The sequence below is a fragment of the Monopterus albus genome, unplaced genomic scaffold (genome assembly GCF_001952655.1).
Source record: "Monopterus albus unplaced genomic scaffold, M_albus_1.0 scaffold9.1, whole genome shotgun sequence".
In the NCBI taxonomy this organism is placed as follows: Eukaryota; Metazoa; Chordata; class Actinopteri; order Synbranchiformes; family Synbranchidae; genus Monopterus; species Monopterus albus.
Window position 1 is genome coordinate 2638463 of NW_018127889.1, and position 12688 is coordinate 2651150.

The following is a 12688-nucleotide window of genomic DNA, read 5'->3' on the forward strand; positions in this document are numbered from 1 at the left end:
AAACTGCCCTACAACGATGTCAGCCTCAATGACACCACTGACAGGTGCACAATAATCCTCACCTGACACGTTAGTATCACCGAATACACTGTTCATATCCTACAGCTGGGACCGATACTTTCATATCCTTTCAGAATTATTGTTATAGACCAGGACAAGAGCGAGAGTTTATCTTACAACTGGCATATTACATAATATATTAAATCTATTTTCAAAGGGCATTCTTACCTTCTGGCATGAAAATAAGCCTAAACGCCTAAATGCCAGACATACAACATCCCGTATTCATGAGTCTTAACCTGGTTCTATTTCCCCGCATTGTAATTTTATCCATGTGAATGTACGGACTACTGGACGTGAATTAGAAACTTTAATTGTAAGTGAAATAATTAGTCAGTTAACTGGAAGAAACACAATTGGCAATAATATAATTTTGTAAGCAAAATACCTCTAGTTCCTGCTTCTCAATTATGGTGATCTGTTGTTTACTTAGCCTTGTGTGCGAGTGAATTAAAACTCTGTAGGTGTCGCTAATCTGTCAAAAGACTTTTTGAAGATGTTAACTTGAGCTATAGCAAATTATATCAGCTATTTTTAACAGGTTTTTGCCAATTTATTGCCCAAACTTACTTTACCTGTCAACACTTTCACTCCATTCATCAACAACTATGGATCAAATACCGTGGAACAAGGCACTTTCGGGGCAGGGAAGGTCTCATTTGTCTTGAGAGTGTTTGTTGGTAGGTTTATATTGATAATCTGACCCCATTGGAATCTTCAGATCAGCACAAACCCCCAAGTCTGGACACAAGAAAACTAAGGCAGAACAGCAACGTAGCCAAAACACGAGTAGAATTCACTGGAACTAGATTAGAATGAGTCAATCTGAATTGTAAGACAAGCTCAACAGGCAGATAAGCAACTACTGATATATATAATTGTATGTTTGCATTTCAACAAAAGATAAAACCCATGTACACACACACACACACACACAGACTGTCTGTTCAGCCTGCATCCTCCTTTGTTGGCCAGTAACAGAAATGGGTGTGGAGACTCCAGCAGGGCTTAAGGAGCTCAACTATTCTGTAGTCATATGAAATTATATTCCCCATAATCCCCATCGCTGGCTGTGAAAATCCCCTCTCACTGTGTGGCATGGGAAAGCCTCTAAATACACACACACACACACACGCTCACCTACCGACACGCTAAGGCAAAATACATCCAGACAAAACATCCGAAAGAGAACACTAACATATACAGGTGTATAGGACAACAGAAACAGTTGACACAATGCAACAGTTGACCCACACAAAGAGGACTGGGACAAATAAAACACGTACATCAGTAAATTGGATTCACTACATTACACCAAAAGACATGTTTGACTGCCTCGTGAAAACCTTGGGAACCACAACACTCGTGATTCTCATAGAACTCCTCTGCTCCATAAGGGGCCCTTTATTTTAAATGAAGCTACTGTTTCTGTAAGCCAAAATACTATAATTACTTATGCAAAAAAATCTAATATGAATCAAAAACTTATAATTGTACAGTCCTAGTTGAATATGCCCACTAGAGCAGTCATTACATTCATAAGAGCAGTTAATTTTTAAGAGTTCTGATGCACAAACTCATGTACTGAGAGGTATAATTATAAGAACACTGCATCAAGGCTACTGACTTGTGTGCGTGTTGATTCATGTTATTGTCCTGTCTGAGTGCGAATACGTGTGGACACATGGTGACGCCACCCTGTGAATGTCTTTTTTTTCCTCCAGGCAACTTTCATGTTTAATAGACCGCATCACAACCATAAAAGCGCCCCTCTTACATTTGAAGCGCTGTGTGCATTTGCCAGCAACAGGTGGTTTGGATTTATCTGCAGTGTTTTCTGTTCCCACTCATACTGCTGAGAGAGCAGCGTATACAGGAGAGGAGGAGGAATGTTAGAGGTCAAAGAGGTGAAGTGAAACAGTCCTGGGTGTTTATCTTTTTGGGAGCAATTTTTTGGGGCGATCCATAAGGTTGCAGATGAAACAGGACAGAGTTCAGCACATGGGGGCGAGACATAGGACACAGAGACAAAGGGGTCAAATACATGATTAGATGGAGGACAAAATCGGAGAGAAACGAGACAAAAATAAAGAAAAGGCACACAGGCCAGTTTTTACCAACATAGCAGCAGATCTTGGGCCATACATATGCCGACATCGCACAGCTCACAGACAGGAATAAGCTATGTGAATAATACTCGAGTGGTAGTAGTGTGTGTATATAATAGGAAACCGATGGATGGAAGCTTTGAGGGGGACAAGTAAGTTCACACATGTGCACGCACATACACACAAAAGCGCACACACAATGAGGTCTCTGTGGACGAGGCAGACGATTTGAGCGGCTACAGAGGAAGATTCAGTAGTCATTGGGGATTCCCGTGCAGAGTATGTCATATTTCACAGTGGCAGAAGCTTTCTCGGACACACACACACACACACACACACACACACACACACACGGTCATGCAGTGTTCCTGGGGAGACAGAGTGAGATGGATAAGGAGTGAAGAATCTGCTTCAGACAAAAGAGTCTCAATGTGGCCCATTTGTTTTAAGTACTTAACAGACAAATTATCACAGTAAATAACCCAACTCACACTCTTTGTATGAGTGTGTGTGTATCTGCTGCACACAGAAAGGTGCTGTATTTATACTGCATGTCAGTGTCCAGCTGCCGGCTGACATCCAAACCAAATACATAGTCTGAGCCAGTGGGAGCCGGGAGAAAAAGAGAAATTTTCAAAATAATTCATTTATCCTAACTAAAAGTAACATATACTAATATTTTCTAAGGTCTCATCTATGCATTAAAATTTAAAATGGTATTAAAGTAGATCAGGAAAAAAAAATGGAGAAAGAGATGGACAGTGAGCAAAAGAGGAAAAAACACTACGCTGAAACAACACAGCTGACGGAGACAGAGGACAATCAATCTTTGACTTTTAGTCTCCAAAGTCGTAACTCTACAGTAGACGGGAAGACAGAGAGCACCACGCGGGTCTGACAAATGGGTGGCTTGTTGAAACTCAGCCAGTAAAAGTGTTAGAAACTTGTCAGCAACAACTGTGGAACCAAAGGCAGTTGAAACTGTTTATTCTTTAAAAGAGAATGTTGGGATTTTGAGGACTTTACTATGGGACCAATTTACTATGGGACTCTATAACTAGACTCAGACAGAAGCAACCACAGAAGAGATCAGCTATCAGAGTGCACAATGCACATCATAAAATAAATTAATGTTCCTCAAATATTAAACATTTCATCTGCTTTCCTAACACAAAGCCTTAATCACCCTCTTATTACTCAACCTGTTTATTCAGCTGAGGAAGTTCAACATGTCTGATGTCACAAAGGTTTACAGGACAAAAAAATATGTCTGAAAAGAGCAGACTGACAGCCGTTTCTAGCTCCTCCCTAACTTCTCATATTTCCATGGCTAGTTTCAGAATGATCCCAAATTCAGCTCTTTGTTGGTTTCCTTTAACCCTCACAACATTTAGCAGCCGCCCTGGGCTTTCTGTGTTCTATACTCTGCAGGTACTATATTGAAGCTTCCAAAGTGATTTGCTGCCACTGGGATGAAACACCTACTACATTTCATTTCTTTCAATGTCAATCATGAGTGTGGCTGCAGAACATACCACTCACTGAATGTGTGTGCATGAGCCTGTGTGTCTGTACGTCTCCATGTGTGTGCTGGATAAAGTGGCACAAGTGACAGATGTGGTAGAAAATCAGTTTATTTTTCCTTGGGTGGTCACAGAATCAAAGTGCATGTATGTGTGTGTACAGTGTGTCTGAATGCATTAAAGTGCAGATTTTAATCAATAACTGCATGACTTCTAAGTTGACAAGTGGAGTATTTCCTCTTATGAACAATCAACAAAAAAAGACTATGTTTGAAACACAGGCAATGCAACAAAAGTGAATGCACCTGTGATCACTGTCACACAAGTTAGGAAACCTGTGACCAATGAAACAAAATCGAGGACACCTGTGTTTCCAATTATCCTACTTGCATGAACATGGTTATAAATGAACACCAGAGCTTCCTGGATTTTGGAACTACAGGCTGTGTTTATCTACGTGTCTGCATCATGGCTTTATTTGGAAAAGAAGTGCCAGAGGACCTGAAGGATCGGATTGTGAGAGTTAACAAAGGTGGAAAAGGATACAGGAAGATGGGTGACCAACTAAAAGTCAGTCAAAATGCAGTTGCAGCAATAATCAGGAAGTACAGAAGGAGCTATTTCAGAGCCGCAGTGGGCATTCTCCTAAAATGATGCCATGGACAGTGCAATAGCTGCACAATCTGGCCCTGAAAAACAGACGGGTGCGTGCTTCAGACTTGGCACAGGGGTTATCAATGGAAATCAGTGTTTCTGTGACGGATCAGACTGTGAGAAGGACAACACATAACATCAACCTCTAAGGAAGGCCTCCAAGAAGAAAACCCTTGATTGCTCATCGGCACAAAACTGCAAGATTAAACTCTGCTAAAGAACAAGAAAGAAGCCTGATGAACATTCGGGGAACATTCTTTGGTCACATGAGACCAACGCAAATTAGTTCTGCTCAGTGGGATCCAGCATGTTTGATGTGAACCTGGCCAGGACTCGAGTGTCAATAATGAAAGATGTGATGACTCTCCCTAATATGGGGCCTGTATTTTTAATATTGTAACTCTAAACTGTTAGTTTTTAAGCTGTCATAAGAGCAAACATCAAAATTACACAGTCCAGCTCAAACTGGCTGTAAAGATGCTGCTGTGTGAACACTTGTATGGAAAAGGTTTTATTTGACATCATACAGTATGTGTAGATTTCTATAGAGTGAAATAGACTAATAAAAGGTAAAAATAAAGATGCAGAAAAGACAGATGTATAGATTAGAAAATAAAGAAAGATGAAGGGTGAGTCGGGAGCTTGTCTGCTGTAGTTAGTGTGGCAGTATGAGGACTGACATCAAAGTGCAGAGGATGGACAGAGATGAAAGAGGAAAGGCCTGGATGCCATATGAAACAGGAACAGAGAAAGGAAGAGAGATGTAGGACAAGAGCAAGAGAGAGGGGATAGAGGAAGACACTTTAAAACAGAGGAAGGAGGGTGAGAAGCTTAAACAAAAAGGGAGAGTGGCTGACAATGGAACATGCTGATGTATACGATGCTGTATCTGTGCATAGACTCGCATAAAAGCATGTGTAACAAAGCTGTGAAAATGACCCGGCACATGTATGCACTCTCTCTTAATATGTATTTGTTCGTCTTTAATTAATGACACTCTTACCACAAATGTGGTAATCGCCTGAGCTCTGCCATCAGTTCAGCTTTTGTTTGGCTCTGCAGGCCCAGAAACATCTGGCTAAATCCTCCAAACCAATAGTTGTGTAAACTCTAGACCATGACCCCAGCATAAACTCTTGCACTTTAGCTGTATCATTTGACAGTATGTACAGTTAATAGAATAAATAAGCTGTAAAACATCTCAAATTTGATCAGTACATTTATTTTGTGTTCAAGCAGTAAAACGTGATCCACAGTTCAGTACACATTAACAGCTGGTGTCCAACTGTGTGGAAAGGTTTCAAAGAGAAATGTGTCATCAGTTGTGTAAAAAAAAAAAAAAAGTTTGTGAACATGTGCATGCCTCCAAAAATTTACTAAAGTATGTTTGTGCTTCTATAAATGTATGGGAACATCAAGACAAAATACACACAAATAAGAAAAGTCCAGGAGCCGTGGGGCTGTCCCAGTCCATCCCTGGATCTTTCCACAGGCAGAGGTCACCACAGTTGAAATTAAATCACACTTATCTCTCTACTGATTGGTTAAACCCTGGATTACCCCGCAGCACCCACAACTTCCAATTTATCAAGCTGTGATTTTTTACATCTGGCTTCTCTGACTGTGTAGAAATATTAAGATAGGCTAACTACAGCTCAGTCACGCTGCTCTGTGAAAAACAAATCCATCAACTAATCATGACCTCTGAAAAACCACTGAGCAACATCATCTAATGCTGGCATGAAATGAGTGATCTGATTCACCAGCAATCCGCACAGGCCTTTCTGCAAATGCTCAAACCACAGCCTGCACACACACACACACACGCGCGCACACACACACACACACACACACACACACACACACACACATCTCTCTAAATGAAGCCTTTTTCCCCATTAACGTCACTGTCTCATACCATCAAGAAAAAAATCAGACTGACAGATTTACTGACGGACAGAGCTGGAGTCGGGAAATTACAAACAGCAATGGGAACCAGTTTAACACTGACAGACAGCGGTAGGAAAAGCTTTGGTGTATGCATACACAAACACAACTACACAAGTGAACTTTAGGAACAACACTTGTATTCATCAGTCATCTCAGGCTCTTCCACTCCCTAATACTCCTCTATGGCTTCGCCAGGGCTGCGTCTACATCCTGGGCGGTGTACATAAAGGCGTGAGAGAGGACAGCCGCAAATCTACACACATACAGGCCAAGTCAGATGGAATTCACTGGCAATATCTTCCTATTTCTTGGAAGGCTACAGCTCTCCCACTCCACTTCCTTCTATATCTGTACCAACCCAACCCTTTTGTCTCTCATGGCACCTAGTCGACCTCTAGAACGCGAGCTACGCTCTGTTCGCTGCAACAAGCCCCGTGGGAACTGACTTGAGGATTCTGGCTGCGTAATGACTTCGTTCTACTGATGAATAGAGGGGATCACGGCTGGCCTGAGTGAATAGTGACTAGGGGGAATTGAGGTGTGGATAGACGGGGTGTATGTGTGTTTGTGTTCCAAACGGGAAAAGAAGGTGATTAAAATACCACAAACAGGAACGAGTTTATCCAGGCATGACAACATTTTTTTTTCTTTGTCATGTAATAAAGAGAAACAACTCCAATCTTATTCAAGCAGTTTAATGTCACTGTCCTTATTGTCAAGTAGCATTGTTTATGCACAAACACTCGTGGGCGGTGTACACTGGTACCCACACTACTCAAAACACAAGCCGAGTGTGTATGCATCCACACACACACACACACACACAGGTCCTTGAGAAGCAACACACACTAAACATGATAGCATGCTACAGATGACAGATCATGAGGTTAAAACTTAAAGCTACTGTATAACTATTACAGAGACAGGAGGAGGAGGAGGAATGCACTGGCAGTCTGCACGGGTGTCTATGGGTAAAAGATGGAAATGTGTCTGCTCCAAATTCTCTTTTTTCGTGTGTGTGTCTGTTTCAGAGCCCCACAGTAGCAAGTATCTAGTAGGCACCAAGATGTCTGACATCAACACCCTAAGACTCTCCCAACTCCAATTAACCTTCACTTGTTCGACCTACTTCCAACATAAAAATAGCATACTACTCCCTGTTCAACCCAGTGTTATATTTGGCAGTGTTTAACATACAGTTAAAAGCACTTAAAAGTCAGAGTTGTGACCTGTCAGCTGATGAGGCTAAGGGCTAAGAGGTCTAAACCTGAAACCGTTAGTCATTTAATCTATATCTTGATCAACAGAAAATTATTCTGAAACTATTCTGATAATCAGCAAATTGATTAACGTAGTAATTCAAGCAAAAAGGTTACATATTCTCTAGCTGAATGTACTACTTTTCATGTCTTATGTGGTAGTAAACTGGATTGGTACTGATCAAAGTAAGATATTTAGCAACATACTGTAAGCTTGAACACAGGAAACTTGTCATATAAATGTGCATTTTTACACCTTTTTATGACATTTAATTGATCAAACAACTAATTGATTAATCAAGACAACTATCAGCTGTTTATTTGTTACAAAGATAATTAATTTGGGATCCCAAATCTGAGAGTTATGTGAATGTTTTTCACCCCTGTGAACACATGCAGAGCTTCAAGCTGTCTAGCTTTTGCATCAGATGCAACATTCAGTAACATCGTTTTCTGTTCATTTTTGCACAGTGACATCTGATTTATTTGGAATGTGTCACTAAATGTCTGATATCCTTTTCAAAAAAAAAAAATCCTCTTCTCATATTCACACACAGAGCGAGAGATTGTTGCTATGGATGCACCTGAGGACTGTGCACACTGCCTCGACTTTACTGTCATTGGTGTCTGAGTTAAACTGCTCTGTCCTAGTCCCATTGCTCTTAATGTCATTAATACATCTGTGGCGGCAGCAGCAGCAATCCATTAGTCAGTCACAGCTGAGGTGCCTCTAGATGGCTGGCCTACTGCAAAAACCCAAACTAGACTTTGCTTAAACTCTTGACTCCAACAGTCATGTGTTCACCTCTGAGGCTGGAGAGACCGACCTCCGACCTTTGCCCCGGTGCTTGGTACTTCAGCCCAAATGGATTAACAGTGGCATGAGACAGTCAAAACACACAGAGAGGAAATCCCATCTGCCTCCCAGGTCCTTGTTCAAACTTCTCCTGATGATTATCACAAACCGAGACACTACATGCTACGCCCTTCCCTCAATGTCAGCTCCCCCAGTATATAGGGGCCTCTGTTCTTGCCTCCCACCAGTAATATGATCCATCTCTGAGCAAAGGTTAGTGAAGGAATCCTGACAATGGATTGGCCAGTCACATTTTCAAAATCTCAATTTTTTTTTTCCTCAGAAAGAAGAATTTCTCAAATTAAATTAGGTCTTAAATTGTAAAGAATACTGCTGAATACTTTGAACCAATGACTAAGTACATACTACTGCAGCTGTAAAATACCATAACACATCTGTAGATGCTCTGTTTCATGAAGTCATATGTGTTACACTTTCACTCAAATGCCCATTCAAAACATCTCCACCAGCTGTTCTGTGCCATGACATATTCAAATCCTATAGTACTCCCTTTCTGGAGTAATGCTTGAGAGCAATTCTGAAACCTGTTTTAAAGACCGGTGTTTGTGCACAAAGAGTCAGAATCAAGCTCATGTGTCTATACTATAATGACTCTAGAGCCGGTGCTTGTGTACACTCACTATTGGCCTCGGGGTTATGTGGGAGCTGGCATAGCCTACATTACCTACTGCATTCCTGTCTACTCTCTCACACCTTGTCTTCAGTGAGTGAAGGACTTAATGGGAACAAACCTTTAAAAAGGAACTCTCCACCTCAAACCTTCAACAGTTATGCCACCTGATAACACGTGAGATTAGCTGAATGTGGGGTCTATCACGTCAGCAGGTAGCCCCTAAACAGCTTGATGGACTATGTGTGTGTGTGTGTGTGTGTGTGTGTGTGCTCATCATATATCACATTCATTTGTGTCTGGGAACTGTCTGCTCAGCTCATCACATCCCTGCAACCAGTTCTGTATCTGTATGACTCTCCATGTGAGAACGTGAGTCACAGTCAGACCCAAGGCAGGGTGGATAGATAGGAAGGACGACGGTAAAAAAGGAAACAAAAGGCACATGAGTCAGAATTTAACTCCTCCAGTGGAATCTGGGCTCATCTTCTGAATCCTACTTTGCAACATATTTCAGAGGCAAATTAGATAAATAAAGAAGCCGAGGCAGGGAATTAATCAGAAACATAATCCCTTAATAACAGTGTTTATAATCATTACCTCATAACAATCTATTAAATAGAAAGGAGTGGTGCTCAGTAAGGCTCTACTAGAGGCCTGTATCAGAGCAGACACAATGACTCACTGCAGTCTGAGTTAATGTATAATCCCTGTGTGTGATACAACAGCAGGTAGCTTTACAAAGGTTAGCAAAACAAACCACAAAACAAAAGTCAGCACAGGCCACAGCAAACGAAATTGATCTTCCACTTATCTTTGTGTTGACAAACTTTGTTGGCATGTATAAAACAGCAAGAATCAACGGAGGGGAAACGGGTTGTGAGCTCTCTTGTGATCCTCTGAGGATTTAACACAGATGGTCAGTGCGTTGAGAAGAAATCCATCATTTCTGACACAACTCAACACCCTTATTAATAGATCTCTGAATTCCAGACAAACAAAGCCATGTGCCAGAAGACACCAGTCACTCCTCACTGGTTCCTCCATGGGAAAAAGTGTGAAAGTCGCCTTGTACCTGATCTGCATCCTATCAACACCAATGACAGTTACTGTGACAGATCCAACAGAAAAGACACCTGCTTGATATGAATGTATTTACAGCCAGCCTTCTCAAATGAGTACCTGCTTACTTTTTAATAATATTTCTATCAGTCTGGTAAAGAAGTACGGCATACAAGTATAACAGTGGACCGTGTAAGAAGTACATGATGTCTGTGGGTCTGAATAAAAGGTTTGTGGTGACTCCTCTGGTTTTATTATAAAGCACCTCTATAGGGGTAGAAAGAACCGTTCTGAAGCGTTTCTGAACATTTGGAGATACACCTAGGTTCCCACACTTCATACTATCAAATAACATTAGTGATCAACTTTGCAAACTTACGGATTTTGATCTTCTTGGGGTCAAACTTGACGAGTTCACCCTGAAGAATTTGCAGCCGCACCTGAATCCTGCAAGATCTTCTGAACACCATCCCTGCCTCCATCTCGATGCCCAGGAAGATGTCGCTGGCATGTCGAGAAAGGTCGGAAAGCTGATGAATTATGTTAGTCAGTGTTTGACAGCTAACCTCGTCCAAAGACGAAAATAAAACTGGCTTTCGCAGTTTGCGTCTCCCGGTTTCTTCCCTGGCCGACAGCCTACTCACACGCCGCGGCTCAACACCCCTCAGAAGAAATGGCATGTTTATTTCATACCAGTAACTTCTGTGGGAACCGAAAAATATTCACGCAGAAAAAAGACTCACAGCTTTAAAAGAAACCCAAGGCGCATTGTCTTCCTATTGCTCGTAATATGTGCGAGGCAGCATAATCCTTTCAATCCCGCCATATTTTTGGTTTTCAAAGCGTGGGGACTTTGTGATCCCGTACACCGGAGACGTTGCCTCCCAAAGACTATTCAAATTCAACCAGACAGATTGCAGCAAGCTGGAGAGAAGGGGGAAAAACACAAGAAAAAGTAGGGAAAAGTACAAACAAAAACCCGGAAAATACTACAACCACCTGTAGCGACTGGAACCGGAGCCAGATAGAGAGCGGGGAGGGTTTACCTGCCTCCCAGTCGGCACAGCGGGCTGATGGAAAACCAGGACCGGATATCTCTTCCCAAACTGAACCCGGAGTTTGATCACCAACAAACTGACTTTATGAACCATTACATCTTAAAATAGTCATGTAATGTTTACCTTAATTTCACGGCAGTCCCTTAAAATAGGAGTAATAAAAGATACCTTAAGAGAACTTTTAATTTCCTTAATTCAATTTAAACAAACAATTGTAGTACCTTGCCAAATTGAGTACAATTAAAGGTAATAGGTTAGGGGTAGTTAATAGTCTTTGGCTGCATTTATTTCTGCATACATTAAATAGCCTTGTAACTTCACTGTAATCCAAACACAGAAACTGACTTCAGTTCTATAAACCCATAACTGAACCTCTTAAATTTTAATAATTAATTAATCTTGACTAAATGGACAAAAAAGAAGGACAAACTTTACCTGTTTATGTAGTGATATAGCTTTCTATCAATAACCTAGAATTAGTTTACAGTCAGCTTATTTTGCTAAATTGTGTTCTTCAGTTTAAGAAATTTGGATGATCAGCTAGTTAATGGACTTTGAGTGGATTTAATAGGTTTCCCCCCACACAAACACGCATTAAATAGCCTTGTAACTTCTCTGGACTCATGAGTGGATTCCAAAAAAGTACAATAGCCTACTAATTGGCTACTTTTTAAAGATAGCTATTTTGGGGGGTTTAACTCGGTTGAGAAATAAGCACCTCACATTACTTGTTTGGGTTTGCAGTGATTCCAATTTTGTTTTCAAGGTCAAGGTCAAAGTGTTTATTTGTCATATGCACAGTTAGGAAACGTGTTTCCCTGTACAATGAAATTCTTACTTTGCCATCCATATGAATGCCACAAAATACTAATGAAATATAAAGTAGATAAATAAGTAACACAAAATCTAAGGCACTTTAAGTAGCAAATGCAGCAATATAATAAAAATATATAAGAGCAGCATGTGCAGCAGTCAACAGTCAATGTGCAATTATGCATGTGCAAACTGAGAATGTAAACAGTACATCACGTATTTCCTGGTAATAAACTCCTCAGCTGTTTAGGAGTCTGATGGCAGAGGTAAAGAAAGAGTTTTTCAGTCTAGTGGTCCTGCATTTCATACTTCTGAACCTCCGGCCAGAGGGTAGGGAGGCAAACAGTCTGTGCTGGGGGTGGGTGGGATCTTTGAGGATGGAGGCAGCTTTCCTACACACCCTGCGGTAGTAAATGCTCTGCAGAGAGGGCAGTGGAGTCCTAGTGATCTTCTCCACAGTCTTTACCACTCTCTGCATGCACTTGCAGTCCATAGCAGTAGTGCTGCTGTACCAGACAGTGATGCAGCTGGTCAAGATGCTCTCAAAGATGCAGCTGTAGAAGTTGCTGAGGATCCCAGGCGACATGCCAAACCTCCTCAGCCTCCTCAGGAAGTACAGCTGCTGTTGAGCCTTCTTGACCAGCTGTGTGGTGTTATGTGTCCAAGTGAGGTCCTCACTGATGTGGACGCCCAGGTATTTGAAGCTGCTCACCC

At 41.4% G+C, this 12688-nt stretch overlaps 1 protein-coding gene across 1 annotated transcript in view; it reads right to left on the reverse strand.

The window, feature by feature from the left end:
• The window catches only part of nhsl1b (NHS-like 1b), an 86032-nt gene extending 74962 nt beyond the window's left edge, over positions 1 to 11070 (reverse strand). The window contains exon 1 of the mRNA XM_020589049.1: positions 10483 to 11070. Within this exon, the coding sequence (XP_020444705.1) occupies positions 10483 to 10783 (301 nt within the window). The 5' untranslated portion in view covers positions 10784 to 11070. The remainder of the gene's footprint in view (positions 1 to 10482) is intronic.
• Positions 11071 to 12688: the final 1618 nt, after the last annotated feature.